The 21,595-nt window shown below is 45.6% G+C and overlaps 1 protein-coding gene across 2 annotated transcripts; it reads left to right on the plus strand.

Moving 5' to 3' along the window:
* The first annotated feature begins 1,305 nt into the window (after positions 1-1,305).
* Positions 1,306-21,018, plus strand: NSFL1C (NSFL1 cofactor). Of its 2 annotated transcripts, XM_059038366.2 has the most exons (10): positions 1,306-1,528; positions 3,813-3,910; positions 9,572-9,645; positions 11,544-11,577; positions 12,139-12,304; positions 12,901-12,993; positions 14,247-14,356; positions 14,770-14,907; positions 19,085-19,249; positions 20,623-20,984. In XM_059038366.2, the coding sequence occupies exons 1-10, from the start codon at positions 1,424-1,426 to the stop codon at positions 20,783-20,785; spliced, it is 1,146 nt and encodes a 381-aa protein (XP_058894349.1). In that variant the 5' UTR covers positions 1,306-1,423; the 3' UTR covers positions 20,786-20,984. The 2 variants fall into 2 exon arrangements, with proteins under 2 accessions (XP_058894349.1, XP_058894348.1); XM_059038365.2 differs by lacking the exon at positions 11,544-11,577 and having other exon boundaries at positions 9,572-9,646; positions 20,623-21,018.
* The last annotated feature ends 577 nt before the right edge of the window (positions 21,019-21,595 follow it).

Raw genomic sequence — 21,595 nt, forward strand, 5'->3', positions numbered from 1 at the left:
CCCACAGTCAGCTCAATACTCCTTGGGGGTCCAGGAACCTGCCCAGAATCCTTGTCCTCAGATTTTGATCCCTGCATTTCTCACCTGGCTATGCAAACACACAAGGTTTCATTTATTCACTCCTTTATTAATTCAGCAAAGAGTCAGTAAGTGATTGTTTAATGTCAGTGACTGCAGGTCACTGGAGATAAAATGACAGCTAACGTTGGCTGGGGCCTCACTAAGTATCAAACATTGCTCTCAGCAGTTCACATTGAATCCTCACACATCCCTCTGAAGCAGGAACTGGGAGGAGCTCCACTTTACACATCAGGAAATTGAAGCTTAGAGAGATAATCTGCCCAAGATCACACAAGCAGTAACAGCTGGGCTTCAACCCCAGGCTGAGTCCAGAGCACGTGCTCTTAAGCCATATTGTGCTGGAAACAGCCAGACACCCTGCTGTTCACAGGGATCGTGGCCCTTGGGGAGGGCAGGCATTTAACATGGCACCAGAGGGCATACACTGGGGACTGTCTGAGAGAGCCTGGGTATGTAGAAAGGCCTCCTTGAGGAGGGAACACCTAAACTGAGACCAGAAGGATGAGCAAGAGCAGACCAGGGGAAGAGGAAGAGAAGAGCGTTTCAGGCAGGGTGGTGAGAGACAAGAGGGCAAAGAAGCTGAGATCCTCTAAGACGGGATTGTGTCTGAGAGAGCTGAAGAAAGGGAGGGAGCACCTTGCCCACCAGAGGGTGAAAGGTCTTCCAGGCAAAGGGAGCACAAAGGCTCTGATGCAAATACATCTGGCACCTTCAAGGAACAGCAAGAAAGGAAGTGTGCCTGGAGCAGAGGAAGTACTGAGAAGCCTAGGAGATGAGATAGAGAGCTGGCACATCTCGCAGGGGTCTTGCAGGCCCTAAGGCATTTTTTAAGCAGATTGAGATGGGGAGCCACGGAAGGTTTGGGAGACAAGAGGGACTCTAATGTGAACAACAAGAAGGCAGGGACTTTGCTTTGCTCGCTGCTGATCCCCAGCCGTGGAAGAACAACAGGCCCTTGATTCCACTCAGTAAATATTTGAACAAGTTGAATGAACGAATGAATACATTAATGAAATGAGGAAACGACTCAATGAATAATTGTGAAACTGACTCCTTTCGGGATCTTTCATCCCACAGGTACACAGCGGAAGACCCGCCCCTCTTCTCATCCTCCCCGCGCTCCCACGCCCGCCGTTAGGTTGAGGGTCCACGCTACGGCCGCCAGAGGGCGCGGAGCGGCGGAGTTCTCGCACGGAAGGCTTTGAGTGAGGCACCGCATGGGGCGGGGCCTGCGGGCGGGCGCCGCTCAGCTGGACAGCGCTGACCAGTGGGTGGAACGCGCCGGCGGGGCTGAGGCTGTGCGGCGGCGCCCGGAGCGGTTTGGGCGGCGCACGGAGCTAAGATGGCGGCGGAGCGACAGGACTCGCTGAGGGAGTTCGTGGCGGTGACGGGCGCCGAGGAAGACCGGGCCCGCTTCTTCCTGGAGTCGGCCGGCTGGGACTTGCAGGTAGCTCCGCGAGGCGGGCCGCGTCGAGCGGGCTGGGGACTGCGGGGCGCGGGCGCCTGGCGCGACAAGCCCGCGGTGGCCGAAGCGCACAGTCATCCCGCCGGGCCGCGGCCCGACCCAGGCCTCAGGGTCCTGGGGCCGCTTGCCACGCGTCGCCAGCTTGGCCTGGGCGTGGGGAAACGCGGGCTAGCTCCGGCCCGGACCTGCTCTACACGGCTTCAGTTTCCCCTTCTGCCTGGCTCGCGGGTCGGCGAGATTTGGGGCACGGCCGCGGCCCGCGTGAAGAGGGGGAGCCTGGGGGCGTGGCTGCCGCGCCGAGTCTCGGCTGCAGGCCCGGCCCGACTGACCAACTCCCCGGTGGAGCGGCCCTGGGGACTAGGTGCTCGTTCATTTCCATTTCCGCAGCCCCGGCCTCAGGACAGGGCAGAAGCCCAGCCCAGGACTTGGCCCACGCCCCCTCCTGCCTCATTGCTGGGAGAAACTGGGTAGTGGAACATATTCATCTTTAATAAGTAACTCTTTTGTAAAATGGGAGTCTTCGTGGAGTTTATCGTCTAGTTCACCAGCATGTATTAAGTATACGTTAAATATTTATTAGTTAAGAAGACAGTAAGATAGGCTACACGAGGCAGGGATTTTTGTAAACTGTTGAATCCCCTGTGCCTGGAAAAACGCCTGACACGTAATAGGCACTCAGTAATTAATTTTAGGAAGAATTGCATACATGTTGTTGGCCAGCCTACGTCTTAGGTAGATGATGATGATTAATATTTTTTGAGTGCCTGCCATGAGCCAAGTGCTGCTCTAACTGCTTTAGGTGTCTTAAGTCATTTAACCTGTGCATTTTGAAGCTGAGGTTTAGGGAAGTTAAGTAACTTGCTCAAGGCCTCACTAGCTACCAAGTGGAACAGATGGCATTTGAACTCAGTTCTGTCTGATACCAGAGCCCAAGCTCTTAACCACCATGTGCCCTGGCACTTTACATATGATGATTCAGTTAATCCTAGCCACACTATGAGGTAAAGAAAACTTTCTCAGTTGTATAGATGAATTGGAAGCTCAGAGGTCAAGTGATAGGCCCAAGGTCACACACCCAGGGATTAGGATTTGAACTGTGTCTGCTGACTTCACCATTTATATGCTTCCCCAAAGTGAAAGAGTTAGATAAAGCATCACACCTGTACAGACACACAGTGTAAAGCCCCCTGTGCTGGACAGAAATACAAAATGCAGCTTCTGCCTGAAAGACCTAAAAGCTCACAGTGTTACAGGTGGCAGGTCATCAGTCCTAGTCTCCTCATGCTATTAGTGGGGAAACGGGCTCATGCATGTGACATGACTTGCCCAGGACTTGAATGTAGACACCCCTCAATGCCAGTTCAGTGCATGTCCCACGGCAGCATACTGCCTTGTAAAAGGTTGTGACCTTGAGGACAAGAGCCATGTCTTTTTCACCTCTGTAGATCTCATTGCTCTCTTACTTTATGCAAAGTAAGCGTTAAGTAAATACCTGTGCATTGAGTCCATGCGAGAAACATCCAATTACAAATGGCCAAAAGAGGCCCATATTCCTTCCGTATATATAGAGCTAAGACATGACTGCATAAATGTTAATAGATCCTCTCATCCGTTTTGCAGGGTTGGTGGGATGGGTGTCCCCATTGCACAGATTAGGAAACAGCCTCAGAGAAAGTAAAAGTAGCAATCTGGACTGACCTCACAGTTCCCAACTCCTGGCTATCACCTAAATGCTGAGAGTAAGGGCCCAAGCAGACTGCCTGGGATCGAGCCTGGCTCTACTCCTTACCAACTGTGTAACCTCAGACAGCTTTCTTAACTTCTCGGTGCTTCTCTATCAGCTATAAAATGAGATGATAATAGCACTAACTACGTAGGGTTCTTTAAGGATTAAATGAGTTAACACAGGTAGAGTTGTACTCAGAACAACGTGGCTCATAAATAAGTGCTCAATAAATGTACACTGCTTTTACTAGATCACATTTCCTAATAAAAATGAGAATAAGGAGTGTCTCCATCCCAACTTTCCTTCTTGCCTTCTTTTCCCCTTAGTAGATGGAATTTTTTTCAGGTAATATCAAAACAAATAGTTGGGTCATTACCTTTTGGTCTTATTTTCTATGCGCCCCCCCCCCAAATGCAGACTGACTTGTAAGTGTGGGCCATATTTTTATGTCTTTGCTCCTTTGTGTTCAAAGGAGATGAAGGGAGATGTGTTAGATGAAGGCTTGTTTAAGGATCCCAAGTTACTACCTCTCTATTTCAGATCGCCCTAGCAAGCTTTTATGAGGATGGAGGGGACGAAGACATTGTGACCATTTCGCAGGCAACCCCCAGTTCAGTATCCAGAGGCACAGCCCCCAGGTAAGGGCCAGCTTCAGTTATTGCTACATTGGTGTGCTTCCAGCAATGGTGAGCTATTTTCTGACTCGACAGAGGGTTCAGGCCGGGGGATGTGGACCAGTGGGTTTGAGGGAGGAAGATAGACTGACTGGTGGGTAGTAGTTTCTTGCAAGACTTATTCTTTTCCTATAGAGATTTGGGATTCTTAACTGAGTGTGGTATATGATCCAATCCTGGAGGAAACCACAGAACCAACTTTTAAGATGTTTGGGGGGGTGGGTCTCTTATTTATAAAATATGAGGAGTGGCCTCTCCATTTCTGGAAGTTTTTAAGTAGAAACCGAAGTACTTCCTTTCAGGGATGCTGTAGATGTAAAAGATTAAAAAGGCTCTTTCAATATTTTAGGATGCCCATTACCCTATTAAGAAGACTTAGAGAAAACAAACCTGTTTAACCCACCCTTTCCCAAATTGATTAGGGAGACCTTGTCTTATTTTGTGAAGCAGTGTTAACCTTTGCTATCCCATTTGCATCCCCTGTCCTGGCCACCCTGGCTCCAAGTTTCTCACAGCCAGTCACTGCTGTGATCTACAGAGTGGGATAATGCAGGTCTTCTGGGAGACAGGCAGGGCCTCTTCCTTTAAAGGTGTCTGAATTACATCTCCCCTCTCTGCTGTAGCCTGATTTGTTTCTACTCTCTGGTGTATGTTCTCTATTTGAGTTTGAATTCAACCCCAGAATACAGATATAGTGTTTCTTTGCCGGTGAAGTGATAAATTGTGTTTCTCTCTAAGGGCATCTGAGATTTAAATTACATTTCCTCCCTTTCTAGAAGGAACACTAACCCCAGTTCTCATTGCTTCCTTAACTTCTTCCCCTACCTACATTTCCAGAGGAAAGAGGTAATAGGCAGGACATCTTTTAGTTATTCATAGATGCCCACCTGTGAGATGTCAGTGATGGCACATCAAGATGTTACTGCCTGGAACCTGATTGATAAGGTAAGGGCTTTTCTTGTAGCTGCTGATAGAGGCAGCTGATTTCCTGGGGTGTGTCTTTCACAGGCACCCCACATTACTGTTGGGGTGTTGGCACAAAAATACAGAGGAGGAGAAATTGAAACTTAGCCTCTGATGTCAGTCACATGTTCACATCTGTCTTCTCTGGTAGACCCAAAGTCCTGTCAAGACAGTGGTTTATGGGACTTCTGTGGTGGTCCAGTAGTTAAGACTTCACCGTCCAATGCAGGGGATGCAGATGCTATCCCTGGTTGGGGAGCTAAAATCCCACATGCCTCACAGCCAAAAAACCAAAACATAGAACAGAAGCAATACTGTAACAAATTCAATAGAGACTTAAAAAATGGTCCACATCAAGAAAATCTTTAAAAAAAAAAAAAAAAAAAAAAAAAAAAGACAATGGTTTAGTAGAACCTGGGCTAGGAGCCTGACTGCTCACGTTCAAATCCCAGCACTGCTACTTTAGAGCTTTGTGACCTTGGGCAGGTTACTTAACATCTCCAGTCCCTCAGTTTTCATCACCTGTCAAATGGGAGTGATGATAGTGCCTACCACATGGGAGATTAAATGGGTTAATACTTACATAGCACCTAGAACACAGAACATGTTAACTGCTATTATTGTCATTTTATTATTACCATTATTAGCATCCATTCTCATCTTCCCCATTCTTTTCTTATTTGTTCCCTGTCTCATTCCACAGCAAGTCTATATGTTAGAAAGTAGACTTAAAGGTAAAAGAGTCAAGGGAATAGAGTTTAACATTAAGACTGCAGGGAGTAAAACACTGAGCACACATGCAGGCCTAAAGGTCTTACTTTTTTGCTTTGATTAAGCCTCAGATTTGGTACTGGGCATAGGTGAAGCCAAGGAAAAGGGAGAGGGAAGGCACTGTTTGTTACATCGTTGTCTTTGTCCAGGTGGTAAATGCTGACTGCATTCTTGGGAAAAGGCAGGCTTATGCTAGCACCTCAGAGGAATCCTTTGTGGGGCCTGCCTTTCCCCCGTTTGACCTGACTGTTGCAGGACACTGAGCCTGCTGCTGAGCTCTCCCCGACCCCACTGTCATCTTCTCACATACCCTTTCATGTCATCACTGCCTCTCTGGCACAGCACTCAATTAGTGAGTTCCTCCTCTGACTCTAGAACAGCGGTTCTTCACATGGAGGCCCTGAACCCCCTAGGAGGAATCTGTGGAATGGATGTCAGAAGGTCCATAAATTACCTGAAATTGTAGGTAAAAATTCATATATGTGTAGTACCTTTTCTGGCAAGAAAATTCATTACTTTTATTAGATTCTCAAAGGGCTGTGGGACATAGAAAGGTTAGTCATAGGTATAGGAGAAAGTCTAAACTCCTCAATTATAACAGCTGTCATTTATTGAGCACTTAACCAGCTGCCAGGCACTGGGTTAAGCTTTTATTGATATATATACATCTTTTTAATCCTACTACAACCCTGTGAGGTGGGTACTGTTATTCTTCCCATTTTACAGATGAAGACACTGAAGCTGGGCATCTTCCCAAGATCACACAGCTAGTAAAACAAGGATTTAAATACAGATCTGTTTCTGCTTCCAGCATTCAACTCTCAGCCAGAATGATGTACTGCCTCTCCCTGTGGACATTCACTGTCCTCCAGAATTTGCTGTGAACCTGCCATCCTCATCTTATCCCCCTTTTCCTCCTTTCTTAAATCTTTATTTCAACCAAACTGATTTGTTTGGTGTCTCAGTTCTGCCTTGTTTGGGGTTCTTCTGCTTTTGTTTGAGCCTCTCATCTGACTGGACATGCCCACTCTCTTGCTTCCTTTCTACCTGTGCAAATCCTCTGTGTCCTTCCAGGTTTAGCTCCCTCCCCACCTTCTCTTCTGAGCATGTTATCCCCCAACCCACAGGCAGCACGAACTCCAGTCACAACCCATATCCACGTACTACTGTATGACATCTTTCCTGTGTTGTCTTGCATTCTTCTCCTGATAATTACCTTAATACTTTTCTCCCTAAGTAAGTTGTAAGTTCCTGGAGGTGGGAGGGCTAGTATTCCAGGAGCACCCACCCTCTGTCTGGCTCTGTCAGATATTCTCACATACGTTCTCTTCTTACACCTCTATAACCATGGAAGTAGGTCAGGTGCTCACCATTTCACAGGTCAGGATGCTCAGTCTTAGGAAAGGTTGAGTAACACATTTGCTGTTATAGTGGATTCAAACCCAAATTTGTCTAAATCCAAAGCTGCTGCTTCTGTCATGTGCTAGCTACCTCTCTGTGCAAGTACCTCCCACCCCTGCACCAAGCACAGGGTCGAGCAAGAGGTAGGCTGTTATTCCTTTTTTTTCTTCTTTCATTCAACCAAACTGTACTTTCTTAGAATTCTAGGGACCACCGTTGTCTGATTCTCTAAAACTATACTGTCCAGTATGGTAGCCACTAGCCTCATGTGGCTATTTAAACTAATTAAAATAAAACATTCAGTTATTCATTTGCACTTACCAAATTTTAAATGCTCAATAGCCACATGTGACTAGTGGCTTCATTATTGGACGGTGCAGGTACAGCATTTCTGTCACTGTAGAAAATGTGATCTGACAAAGCACTTTTGTGCCACTTCAGGGTGCCTGGGAGATAGAGTTCTGATGCTGAAAAATTGAAATTTCTGAGACATTTTGCCAATTTGTGGAAGATACAAGACAGAGTATTCTGAAATTGGTAATGCCCCCAGGACATCCATACTGTAAGGTAACTCTCAGAGCATTACTCCAGAGCACTTGTTCTCAGACTTGAGCATGCATAATAATTACTTGGAGGACTCCTTAAAACCAGATTGGTAGACACTCCTTTCATGATTTCTGATTGAGGAGGTCTAGGGTAGGGGCTGAGGATTTGCATCTTTCACAGCTTTGAGGGTAATACTGATGCTCCTGGTCCAAGGACCAACACTTTGAGAATTGCTGCTCAAGAGTAGTACTTGAAACATGCTACACCGTGCATCAGCACCCCGACTGTTCACAGCACGCCCACAAGGTTGGTGCTGCCTGTCTCCATTTTTATGTGAGAAAATGAAGGCTTAGGGAATTTCATTAGCATGCCAAGATCCCAGGGTTGGAGGCTAAGTTGGGATTAGAACCAAGTAAATGGACACCAGAATCTGTGTTAGATACTGTCAGAGTCTAGGTGTAAGAATTTTTGGGGAAAGAGTTAGACCTATAGCCAGAGCAAGTGGTTTGCTCAAGCAGGTATACACATGTGTATTTGAAGGTGTTTAACGATGGAGAGACAGAGGATTTTTTTTTTCCATAGATGCTAAGCTAAGCATCTGTGGAAAACTCCCCTGGGAAGAGTAATGAGTGGAATTAGCCTTTTAGGGCACTACCATGGATCTTATCACTTGCATCCTTTTAAACCATGTTGTGTAGAGCATGAAGGAATGCCCCGGAGGTTGCTCTCAGCTCACTTAGGCAGGAATGTATTTGCTACATCGGTTGATCCTTGTCCTCTTTTTTCTAGTTGGTGGAGCCTCAGAGCCTATTCTGTCCTCTCATTGTCTCCCTGAAATAAATCTTTCTTCAAGGCGAACTGGAGTAAACAACTCCTTCTCTAGCCTCACTAAATCTCCATTACCCTCTCCCCCCATATTAAAGGGAAACAACTTTTTTCCCCGTAAGGAATACAGAAAATGTTTTTATAAATTGTGTGTCTCATGATCCTTGAAAAACTAAGGTTGTTCCTTAAGGACAGATCTAAACTAGGAAAAAAATGGCAGTGTAAGACAGTGTCAGAGGAGGGAGTTAACCCTTCTCATACCATGTTTTGTGTGCCCTCTCTACCGCATCCCACACAACTCTGCTTTTTTCCTAAACACTAATAAATACTTGACTAACCTAAAGCAGAAGCAGACAGAGGCCTTTTCAGCCATATATTCATTTCATTTTTACTTCTTGATGATTTATCCTTCCTCTAATGTGCTACTTTCACTAGTCTCTGTGTATGTGCCTGTGCTGCTTTCCTGTAATGCCCTGTTGGTCCCCTTTCCCCACCAGCCCCACCATCCTTTATCCAATTGACTGATGGTCCCCTAGTTTGTCAGCACTCAGTCCAAATGTTGCATTTTTCTGGGACGCTTTTCTTGATGTTCCCCCACCCCCACCTAGAACAGGAGACTGCTCTCACATCCCATGTGCTTCCCTCTGTCACAGCCCCTGTTGCACAGTATTTAATGGATGGTTTCCTGGCCAAAGAGCCACTAGCCTATAAGCAACTAAAGGGTAAGAACTGTGCCTGATCATCTTATAGACCTAGCATCCAGTTCAGTGTCTGGCACACAGGCATTCCCCCAATATTTAAAAATTATATGATGAAAATAGCTATCCAGTAGTATGTTTTTAAAGTAGTACAGACCCTATCTGGTTCCCTCCTCCCCCTCTAGGAGAGCTGAAATTGGATTTCATTTTACTTCTTGATACACTTTCTAATTTATTCTTAGTCATGTGTGACCTTGAATAAATAAATAGTTTGCATATAAACTTGAGAGGTTAACCCTCTTCCCATAGATCCTCTTCCTGCCCCACCAAAATACCTAACCTCAACTGTTAGCAGCTGATGATGCGGATCACCTTTCTTAAACTCCCTTTGAGATCATTTTGCTCCTTTCTGTGTCTCCAGCGATAATAGGGTGACATCCTTCAGAGACCTCATTCATGACCAAGACGAGGACGAGGAGGATGAGGAGGGTCAGAGGTGAGTCTCTATCGGGGGCACAGTCCACAGGAAAGTCCATGGTAATGTATAAATCACCTAGAACAGCCTAGAAGGATAAACATGCTCGGTTATCATTAGCCGTTACTACTGTGGGCTAGTCATACGCATACTAGAAACAGTTTTCTACTCCCTGTGCTTAGAAGTGATCCCTGTCCTCTTACTATTTTTTTTTTTCTTTTGGGGTATTCTGGATTTGTTTTTGTTCTGTTTCATTTTTAATTATTAAGATAATATGTATTTATTGAAGAATATTAGGGGAAGGGAAAAAAATCTATAGGGAAAAAAGCCATTCGTAATACCACAACCCAGAGGTAACCATGTATCAGTAGTATTTTTGGTGTATTTCCTTCCAGCTTTTCCTTAATTGAAAAAGCAATATATTACATAATAAAGAGAAAAAAGGGGGCTTACAAATATATATTTCTCCAATATACAGACACAGTACTGTTTTTTGTTGGTTTGTTTTTAACCTTTAGGAATGTTATAATAAAATTAGTGTCCATTGTGAAAAATGTAGAATATCATAATGAAAAAAATATAACACTCATCCACCCTTTGGTAACTACGGTTAATATTTTGGCATATTTCCACTAAGTGTTGGTTCTGTGTGTAAATATAGTTTGTTTATATTGTATTTTACATGGTGAAAGTCAGATGTTTGTTTCTTGCTTTTGTAGGATTAATGCTACGTCTTGAATACTTCTCCAGGTCATTAAGATTCTTCATAAGTGTTTTCAGTGACTATAATGGTCCATCATATGGAATGCTTGACATTTAAATCATTTCCAGTTTTTTGCCACCTTAAATATCAATGCTGTGAACATCTCTGTGTATTAATCTTTGACTACATTTCAGATTATTTTGGATAGTTTATAGAAATGAAAATACCGGGTTAAGGGCATGAATATTTTTAAGACATTTGATCACAGATTCCTAGTTTGTAAGCGAGGGCTTTGAGATCCCTTAATAAGGATCTTACAGTCCACTGAACAGAACTTTTGTCTACCTGGAATGAACAAGGATGAACTGGCAGCAGCCTCACTTCATGGGTTTTGGTTCTCCATGGAATCTGTCTTGGTCTGTCAAACATTCCTAAGGAACATTGTATAACCATTATGGAAATGCAGTTATCTCATCGTGGTCACTCTTTGGGAAGTGGGCTGAGAAATTATGTGTGTTCTGTTCTCTGTCTTCATCCATGTAGTGACCTTTACACTACCTCAGAGCCTTCTATTTAGAACTCAAAGTTCAGGAATAAATGTTAATTTCAGTATTTTAATACTCCTTGAATGAAAGGCAGTGTCATCAAGTAAATGAATGCCGAACTCCTAAATGACCTCCTCCTACTTCTCCTGTCCTGTCACATCCTCCAGGTGGTGACCTTCTTTTACTTCACATCCCGGTTACATCTCTGGTCCCTCAGCATTTCAGACCTAATGACGCTGGTGCTGTTGTCCATGCCAAGGTCTAGGGTTTTGCCTTGCATTCTCTGGGGAATGTCAGGAAATGGAAGGCTGAGACTCAGTTTTATAGGTTCTCAGTTCTCCTCACTGAGATGTGCTGTTGACTTAGCTGTGAATAGGAGTGATAAGGAGGCAGCTAGCCAAGGCTACATGACTGAAGGTTTTCGGATGCAGGTAAAAAAAAAAGTGCTAACTTCATCTCAAGCCATGCTTGGCCCATTGCAAAGCAGGTATAGGTATCTTGGGGCTTGTATTTGAGGTTCCCTGACCTCCTCCAGTACCCACTCTTCCACATCCACCTGGTGTATGTCACAAGAATTTGCAAGGCTAGGTGAGGCTTGGGAGCTCTCGGTGCTGTATCACACCTTACATGTGTGCATTACTCTGTGCTTGTTCTTTTGCATACTTCCGCTGATTTGAACCTGATGGCCCTGACTTAAGGAACAGGTAGGTAGGGCATGTGGTCCTTCCCTTCCATTTCAAAGAAGGAAAGTGAGGTTAGCTCAGTGCATTGGCTTGCCCAGGTCACTCAGTGGCAGAGCCAACAGTGGAACCTAGCTGCTTGTACTAACCACGCCACTGCCACCATTAATCCAGGGCTGCTAGTGGTAGCTGCTTCTAGCTGACCATAGTGATCATCTGCTGGAAAGGTGCTGACCACCGGATGGTGAATTCCCAGAGCTAACGTGCTGTCATGCATGCCTAGAATACCCTTCCCTTGTTCTTTACCTGATAAACTCATCCTCAAGAAGACACCCTTCTAGGAACCCTTGACTGTACTCCCCAGCTCTGTGTTCCCAGAGCACCCCTTACTGACTTGTACTGTGGCTCACACTGCAATATGGCTGCCTGCCTCTTAAATCTGTCTCCACCTAGACAGTATGTTCCTTAAAGATGGGCATTTGTACCCTTTGCCTCATTGTGCCCAACTCCTAGCCCAGAGCCTGGCACATGCTCTATTCATGTTTTCTAAGTATATTTGGTGTTAGATGTGTATTTTCTGCACAGGTTTTATGCCGGGGGCTCAGAGAGAAGTGGACAGCAGATTGTTGGCCCTCCCAGGAAGAAAAGTCCCAACGAGCTGGTGGATGATCTCTTTAAAGGTGCCAAAGAACATGGAGCCGTAGCTGTGGAGCGAGTGACCAAGAGCCCTGGAGAGACCAGTAAACCAAGAGTGAGCATAAGGGGTTGGGGTCATTGTCTGTGTCCACAGGACTGAGGTTCCAGAGCAGAGGAAAGGAGGCCTTCCTCACCCCAGTAGTGACTGAATTTGTTTTTCATTTGCTCACTTCCTCTCATATGCAGAAGAGCAGTGCAGTTTCTCTTACCTTTTAACATGAAATCAAGATATGGGGCAAAGTTTTCAAACCTGTGGCCTGTGGTCTGGATCAGGTTCTGCAAACATGTTTTGTTTGGCCTAACCAACCTGACTTACTCAGTGTCTTGCTTTATTTTTGTTTTAATTGAATCGGTGGCCACCTGTTTTACATACAGTCAGGATTTCTGTTTTCTTTGTGAAAATCAAAAAGTCTTTAGTGTTATCCTACACCTGGATTCTGAAATGGTCATGATTAACTAGAGCTTAGTAGCAGCCATTCCCTTTAACCAAGCAGTACCCCCCACCATTCCAGTTTTTACCCCTGTCTCTGAGTTTCCTACTCAGAGAAAGTATACCTAGTAGTTAACAAGCTTGAGATAACATCATTATATCTGAATAACCTGATAACTGTTGACCCACTCCTCCGGTGTTTATGAACTTGTCTTTTATAGCCATTTGCAGGAGGTGGCTACCGCCTTGGAGCAGCACCAGAGGAAGAGTCTGCCTACGTGGCAGGAGAAAGGAGGCGGCATTCCGGCCAAGATGTGAGTGTGCACCTACCTTCTCTAGGGAAGCTTGTGGACTGTTTTATCATTTTGGGGGAGAAATTAGTCCCATGTTACACGTGAATCAGCAGCCTCTGAAAGGGAAGAGGCAGCAGGTTTGCTGTCATCCATGAATGGAAAGGATTACCTGAGAATCAAAGACAGCTTTTATCTGGCTGGGTGCGGGGGGAGGGGGGTGGCTCATGAGTGGGGACAGGCAGAGCAGATGGACAAATAAAGGAGTTTTCTGAGCATTCCATGGATCTCAGGCAGAGGGATAGTGATTCCAGGGTTCTCTGGTGGTGTGAATGTGCCTAAAGAACTTGGTCTTTAGACTCCCCCCTCACAAAGAGGCCTGAAACGTACTTTTTGAACTTTTTCCATATTATATTCCAGTCCTTTTTTCCCTGTGCGTAGGGATCCCCCCTCTCTAATAAGTGTAATACTGTAGAGTCAGTTTTGAGTCAGTTTAGAGTCAGTTTTTTTTAAATTTTATTGAAGTATAGTTGATATACAATGTTGTATTAATTTCTTTTGTACAGCAAAGTGACTCAGCTATACATATATATTTTTTTTCAGTGCCATAAACATTTTCATGTGACCTTGTGACCATTAGTCTCCATAATGTACTTGTTTTCAATTATTTTGGGTTTTTTTTACAAAGTAAAGTAGTCAAGCAAGGAGGAAATAAAAATCCTATCCACCTGAGGTAGCAGCTGCTAATATGCTGATCTTTAGTTCTCTAGACCCTTTTCTGTGTATATATATATATATATATATATATATATATATATATATATATATATATATATAGGGAGTCATTAACAGAAATTGTAGGTATCATTTTTAATAGCTCAAAATAGTCCACGTAAGATTTGCCATGCTACTTTAGTTGAGCACAAGCTTTGTGCCAAGCACAGTGGCAACCCTATAGATAAGGAAGCCACAGCTTCAGCTGAGTCATCTGCTCAGTGCCACTTAGCTAGTGAGTGGCAAAATCAAGATGCAGACCCAGGTCTGCTTAAATCAAAGCCCATTCTCTTAACTAGTGCCATATCACCTTCTTATTTTAGGTTAATACTTATTTCATTGGTTGTTGATTGATCTCCTTGTGCATGCGTATATGTTTATCTGTCTGTGTGTTTTAATAATGACACAGTAAAATAGTAAAAACTCGTTAATTTGCAAGTTCATGCTGGTGTGCTTGCCAGGTTCCTGACAATGTATGGACTGCTTACCTCCTGTTGTCACAGGTTCATGTAGTGTTGAAGCTCTGGAAGAGTGGATTCAGCTTGGACAATGGTGAACTCAGAAGCTACCAAGACCCATCCAATGCCCAGTTTCTGGAGTCAATCCGCAGAGGGTGAGCAGAAAAGCCCTCCTTCTGATTCCATATCAGTGAGTGAGATGGCAGATGGGAAAGAAGAAGCTGATTCAAATATTTATTATTTAAGAAGTTTAAATCTGCTTATTTTTAAGCAGATTTGGCACAGTTGAGATACAGATTCACAGATCTGCTCCCAAAATCCTGTGTATCTACATTTCCCCTTTGGGCCTAGGACAAAGCCAAGTCACCAAATAAGATACAGATCTCCACTCTTGACTCTGAGCAGGCATGAGAGAAGGGGGAGGCGGACAGGTAGCCACTGGAGCAGTCGACTCCCTGTGAAGCCCAGCTTCACAGTTGCAACTGAGAAGTTTCTCCTCCCTTTGTACCCATCACTGTCATTCCCATCCTGCTCTTTGTGGGCCCCAGCACTGCCTTTTCTCCCACAGAGAGGTGCCAGCAGAACTGCGGAGGTTAGCTCATGGTGGGCAAGTGAACTTGGACATGGAGGACCATCGGGACGAGGACTTCGTGAAGCCCAAGGGAGCCTTCAAAGCCTTCACTGGTGAGGGTCAGAAACTGGGCAGGTAAGGAGCAGCACAGGTGGGAGTGGGACTGTGTGGGTTACTCCTGTCGCGCCCAGCAGGCCCTGTGTAAGGCTTACTTTGTATAGCTCTTTATTGTTGATTACAGAGTACTTCAGATTTTATTTTTATGGGAGGAAGAGTATGGAGAACATAGGCTTTGGCATTAACAAACCTGAGTTTAAATCTATTCTTCACTTTCTAGCCATATGGCCTTGGACTATACAGGCTCAGTTTGCTCAACTATAAAGCGGGACTAATAAGCATCCTTACCTCCTCGATTACTGTTGGGAGGAACACGTAGAGCACTGCCCCACAGTGAGCAGTCAGTGTAATCAGTAAAGGTAACACATTGCTCCTTTGACTCGGTAATCTAGGGTGTCCAGGGCAGGGATAACCTTCTGCATGGCTTTAAGGCTGAAACAGACACATGTATTTGGGTCACTTGAAATGGGGATTCAGAGGAAAAAGGAATTCTGGACTCTTGCCAGCCAGCCTGCAGCGGCATCGTTTAGGATCCAGGGAAGCTCAGAGACATTGTTGCCCCTTTGTAGCCTGCTGCTCCATTGTTAATGGCAGCTCTTATCTCTACTTCTTTGGTCCTGTCTGAGACTCAGTTTGTCATTTCCTGTGACATTTTTGCCACGTGTCCTCAGCCACTATCTCCATCTTGCATTCAAACCCCTAATAGGATAGGATCTGACTGGTTGATAGTCCCTATTACCTCTGATAGGCAGGGTTCTCACACCAGATCCTTGACCATCCCACAGACAGGCAGCTTTCTCTCAGGGACCCACTCATCTTTGGCCATGCATGGGGTCACTTCATCAGTATCCTTCATTGGGAGCTTTGCACACGAGAGGCACTCAGCATGGTGACACTCCCCGCCAGTACCATCCTTATTTTACAAAGGGAACGCTGAGGCTCTTGGACTTTAAGGGATACCCTTAGGTGCTCCCTATGGTAGAGCCGGGACTGGAGTCAGGCCTTCTGATTGGCATTTCTCCCGACACTCCTACACAGCAAGATACCGTTTCTGACCTAGCTCTGGCAGCTCTTGAACTAGGCACTGCCCTTGCTCACCTCACCACCATCTGCAGGAATCAGAGTGTGGTCTGCCAACAGCTGTGCTCTTTGAGCTTCTGGCTGGCCCTCTCCTAGAATCCCCTGCCTCCCTGCTGGCCATTCATGCCTCATCAGAAGCAAGGGTCATAGCTCACGACATTAGAGACCAATAGATTGTGGTTTACCAGGACCAAAATAGTTAAGTCCACCCTGCTCATCATTTCATCTACCACATTGAGGCCTGTGGGTTAGTCCAGGACAGCTGTTCTCTGATCCATCTGTGACTTACCTGTCAACTATGGTAAGCTTTGTGGAGCACCAGATAATTTTTTTCCTTATATTATTAAAATAAAATGTGTTGGGCTTCCCTGGTGGTGCAGTGGTTGAGAGTCCACCTGCCAATGCAGGGGACACGGGTTCGTGCCCCGGTCCGGGAAGATCCCACATGCCGCGGAGCGGCTGGGCCCGTGAGCTATGGCCGCTGAGCCTGCGAGTCCGGAGCCTGTGCTCTGCAACAGGAGAGGCCACAACAGTGAGAGGCCTGCATACTGCAAAAAAAAAAAAAAAAAAAAAAAAAAAACATAAAAAATACAGATAAAGAATAAAAACTATCCCTAAACCTAACACCCAGATATGTCCAGTTAGTATCTGGGAAGTATCCTTCCAGTCTGTATGTGTGTGTGTGTGTGTGTGTGTGTGTGTGTGTGTGTGTAAAAATGTTCTATCTCCTGTTATTTTGCCTAATCAATATAGTATGGCTGTCATTCCAGATCAGTAAGTGTATTTCTACAATATTAATTTTAATGCTAACATAATTTTCTATCTTATGTATGTGCCATAATTTAACCAGTCCCTGATGTTAAACATTTAGGTGGCTGCCAGTATTATGAACAACATTACAATGAATATCTCTAATTAAATCTTTATATACCCCTTAATGTTGTACTACAAATAAAATTGCTAGCTCAGAAGATGTTCATATTTTTAAGATTTTGTCAAATTGCCCTCCAAAAAGGTTGTATCTGTTTTTCACCCACCAGTAGTTTTAAGGAAGGGTCCAGAGCACCGTGCAGTTTGGGTTTGTCTGGTTTCATGATACTAACAGAAAATACTTCTGCTATTGGAAAGTCTAACTCTTATGTGTGAAGACTCCACATCTCAAAAAATTAAGATGTTTTTAAGGAGTCTGTTTTAGCTGGATGGGAATACTTAGTGCAGGTGATGAATCAACAAGTCGAGACAGAGCTTGATAATCAGATGTGTTGCTTGTCGGCTAAATAAATGTTCATTGCCAGTTCCACTTTGATTTTATTTCAGTTCTAGCTTTTAATGAAAAATGAACTAAAAAAATGTTTTATACAGCTAAGAGAGATGGAACGTTAGCTTTTCAGTCTAAACTAGATGGACAGCTCTTTTAGTTTTTCCAATAAATTTTACTATGCTTTCCATTGTCTTCTTGTTAACTAAAATCAGGAAGCCAAAAGTTTAAGAAATTTTTCTTAGGTTTGCCTCAAAAATCAGCCAATGCTTGTTTTTTCTCCAATTACCTAGAAAACTAAAGTGAATGAATAGATTTTTCTCAGTTCAGAAATTTGAAAAAGTTCGTTCGGTTGCATGAAACTTTTTTTATTTTAGGCTTTGCATTTGTTTGTTTGGATGGGAACATCTGAAGATTTGGGAAGCCTGCATTTACTTGATTTTGAATACCAAACACCAAGAGTGCACTTGGGATGGGGGTGAAGGGTGACACTGCTGCCAGGATGAGCTTTGCCCCCTCATCATGTTTTCTGTAGTGGTCATCTTTGTGAAGCAGGTGGCAGGGTCTCCTGAGCTAGCATTGTGGCACCTTAGTGCCCAATTTATTCCCACTACAAAGGAAATGAGCAGTCAGGTGATTCAGCTTCTCTCTCATTCAGGCCTTTCTGGCAGGCAGTAGCATCATTGAGTACCTATTGTGTACTTGGAATTGTTACAAACAGTTGAGGGACAGGCTGCCTAGAGTCTAATTAGAGAGTTGACCTAATGCCCTTAAAACTAATGAACAGAACAGGGTAGATCTTAGGCATTTACAGGTTCAACATTTAACTTTCCACTATTTCCAAGCATCTCTTCAGGCCCGTGATGGTGTAATTGATCTGTGTCTCAGCCCACATTTGAGTCCCACGTGCTGTGAGCCTGATCCATAGAAGCTCCTCTCATAGCAAATAAGTGTGGCCAGGTTTCTCTTTTGAGCTCCACTTTGTAATTCTCTGAGCCACTATTTTTCATGTTCACAGAAAAGAGTAAGTTCAGTTTTCAGTTCTTCCTTGCTAATTATGTGCCCTGGGCAACATTTCACTGTGTTAGATGAAACAATCTGCAGGAGGTTAACAAGTGTAACATGAAAGAAAGGACATGGTGGTCACATAAGTTTGCCTTAACCTCACGATCTCTCATGACCTTCTTTAATAGGTTAGTGGCCTGTGATGCTGTCGGTATAATATGTGCCATTTCCAAAACCTTCTTGGAGATAACTCAAGGGACTAGGGTCCCAGGGAACACACTCCTGATAGTTGACACCTGAGTATGAGATACTCACATGAGTGAGGTTGCACTGGGGCAGGCAGGCCTGAAAACTCCATCAGAGGAAAAGAGTCTGGACTTGTCCCTTACATCCAGCAGTCACCTGCCAAGCTGTGTCATGCCTGCCTCAGCTGCAGACTTGGAGTGCCCCCTTCCCATTCTGCCCTCAGCCTCTCACTGAGGCGAAAACTCATCCTGGTCTGTTGGGTCTTCCAGCATCAGGTCCCAGTTTCTCCTGGACCAGGCTGTCGTACATACTGCTTTCCTCCTGAACTTCAAGCCCTTGTTCACTTGTGGACACCAAGGAAGAAGGGGGTTGGTAACTTGCCCAACTCCAGGACTGAGGGAGCTAGCAGTAATTTGGGGGTTGAGGTGAATTCCACTGGACCTCTAAGTTCCATCAGGACAGGGATTCTGTCTCGGACACTCCTTATATCAGTAGCAACAAACAGCACCAGACATAGCAAATGCTCAGTAAAAATCTGAGACAGGATTCCCCTCTTGTGTGGGGCCTTGTTTCTCTTTGTGTCCTGACGCGATCCTCTCTCCTCAGCACTGCCCCCCCGGTGTTGAATACCAGCTCTCCAGCCCAACAGGCAGAAAATGAGGCCAAAGCCAGCTCTTCCATCTCAGTCGATGAGTCGCAGCCTACCACAAACATCCAAATACGGCTTGCTGATGGCGGCAGGCTGGTGCAGAAATTTAACCACAGCCACAGGTACCTTGCATTATGTGGCCTGGCTTATTTAAGAGGGTCCCGGAAACTCCCACAGACAGGTGAGAAGCAGGGAGCAGTTCTTCCTCCTAAACGCCAGCAGGCACTCCGTGCTTTCCCCAGAGGAGGCAGTGGGATAGGAAGGTATGCAAGTCTGAAGCCTTTGGTTTGGTCCCCACTCTTCCATTAAGTGTGGCCAGTGACTTGCTCCCTCCCCTGTGTGGGTCTCATTCCTCATGTCTAAAATTAGGGGGTCGGATTCCTCAGAGGGGTTTTTTTAGCCACCAAACAATTTGTTCAAAGGAAGTTTCATGCTAAAGCCCAAGTGTAGAACAGATAAAATTTGAACTGCTGTGGTTGATGGAGGGGAGAGGGGATGCAGTGCACCCTCCCACCCACCTGGCTTCCTCTACCTTCCTGCCCGCAAGCAGCCTCTGAAAACCACTAGGCTACTAAGGGCTCTTCTAGATCTGGACTTTGAGAATTCTGGAATACCTGTTCCATCTCAGATCATCTGGGATCAAAGCAGCTGTGCCTCCCCAATTTAAAGATGGGGAATGGGCCTCCATGGTGGCGCAGTGGTTGAGAGTCGGCCTGCCGATGCAGGGGACACGGGTTTGTGCCCCGGTCCGGGAAGATCCCACATGCCGCGGAGCAGCTGGGCCCATGAGCCATGGCCGCTGAGCCTGCGCGTCTGGAGCCTGTGCTCCGCAATGGGAGAGGCCACGACAGTGAGAGGCCCACGTACCACAAAAAAAATAAATAAAAATTTAAAAAAAAATAAAGATGGGGAAACTGAGGCACAAAGTGATGAAGGGATTAGTAGGGGAGGACTGTTGCCAGTAAAGATATTTGGCAACTCCTTTTTCTAGAATAGCAGTGTCTAAATTTCATCAATCATAGGCCGTATAAACCAGAACCCACATGTGGGGCCCAGGGAATGGCTTGCCAATCCTTGAGTGTTGACAGGCTTCACATGAGGTTAGTTGTAAAACAAGTTAGATTAGGATTGCAGAAAAGGGATCAGGCAGAGAAGCCTCTAGGAAGAGGGACCCAAATGTGGGCAGGGAGCACAGCATGATGAAGAACTGAAATGGGGAGTTAGGAGAACAGGGGGAAGGAGGGAGGTGTAAAATTAGGCAGGCCTCAGGACCACAGTCAGGAGATTGGTGTTTATACCAAGGAAAGTGGGAGCAACTGAAGGGTTTTAGAGGAGTGACATGAGCTCATGTTCCAAATGAGAGCTTTGGACACTCTGAAGAAGGATTGGGCAGGGGAGGGGACCTGGGGATGTGATACAGCCTCCCGAAGCAGGGGGTGGGGACGGCAGAGAAGAACACTGCTCACCCACCTCCCCACTCCCCCCACTCCACCAGGATCAGCGACATCCGACTCTTCATCGTGGACGCCCGGCCGGCCATGGCTGCCACCAGCTTTGTCCTCATGACCACCTTCCCAAACAAGGAGCTGGCTGACGAGAGCCAGACCCTAAAGGAAGCCAACCTGCTCAATGCCGTCATCGTGCAGCGGTTAACATAACTGCCTGGCCCAGCCAGCAGCCTCATCTTCCTGTGTCCCCCACCTCCAGCTGCCCCGTGGAGACCACCCCTCCACCCCCTCCCACACACCCAGCAGTCCAGTGCCACATCTCCATAGCTCTGCGTTCTTAGATCTCAGTTGGACATTTGTTTTCTCCTTAGTTGCATTTCCTGGGTTTTTGTGACGATCAATGGACTTTAAAGAAAAAAATAAAAACAACCAAAAAAATGGAAGGAATATCACCAGCATGTTATACAGAACCTCTCCCGCTGAGGCAAGATTTGATTATCGTAAAATCATATTTATGTCTAAGGTGTGTGGGGACGAGTTTTCCATCCCCTCTGCGTAAAAATTGCATGTGGCACACAACACCCACCCACTAGTGTGTCCCCCCACTGCCCCCAGGATGACTAGTGGAGGCTTTCCCCTGTGTAGGGAAGGGAGTGGGGGGAGCTTACAGAAAAAGGCTTTTGCAGCCACTCACTTCCACAAGAACAGGTCTCTTGCCTGGATAAAACTGGGCAGCAACAAGAGTCCCCTGAAGCATGAGGTCAGATCCAGAGACACACAACCCCTGTGCTCCTTTCACTCAAACCCTGGGAAGTTTACACTTCCTAGGCCTTGGCCAGCTGAGATTCTAACTACACCTCCTGCTTCAGCGCTTTCCTCCCTCATCATCCAGGCTGCTCTGTCATTGCTTTATTTACTCCACATGCAGAAATCTGTACCTAGGAGGTAGATAGGGTATCTTTTTACTGGGACACAGCTTGTGACAACCCAGATGAATTCAGAGTCAGGGTATCTTGGTCT

Source organism: Kogia breviceps, chromosome 14 (genome assembly GCF_026419965.1).
Source record: "Kogia breviceps isolate mKogBre1 chromosome 14, mKogBre1 haplotype 1, whole genome shotgun sequence".
NCBI lineage: Eukaryota > Metazoa > Chordata > Mammalia > Artiodactyla > Physeteridae > Kogia > Kogia breviceps.

Excerpts from the sequence above, each read along its gene's own strand:
- NSFL1C (XM_059038366.2), top strand. The coding sequence starts at position 1,424 with ATGGCGGCGGAGCGACAGGACTCGCTGAGGGAGTTCGTGGCGGTGACG. Across the intron at positions 12,305-12,900 it reads GAGAGACCAGTAAACCAAGA|CCATTTGCAGGAGGTGGCTA; the intron begins GTGAGCATAAGG and ends TGTCTTTTATAG. Across the intron at positions 12,994-14,246 it reads GGCGGCATTCCGGCCAAGAT|GTTCATGTAGTGTTGAAGCT; the intron begins GTGAGTGTGCAC and ends CTGTTGTCACAG.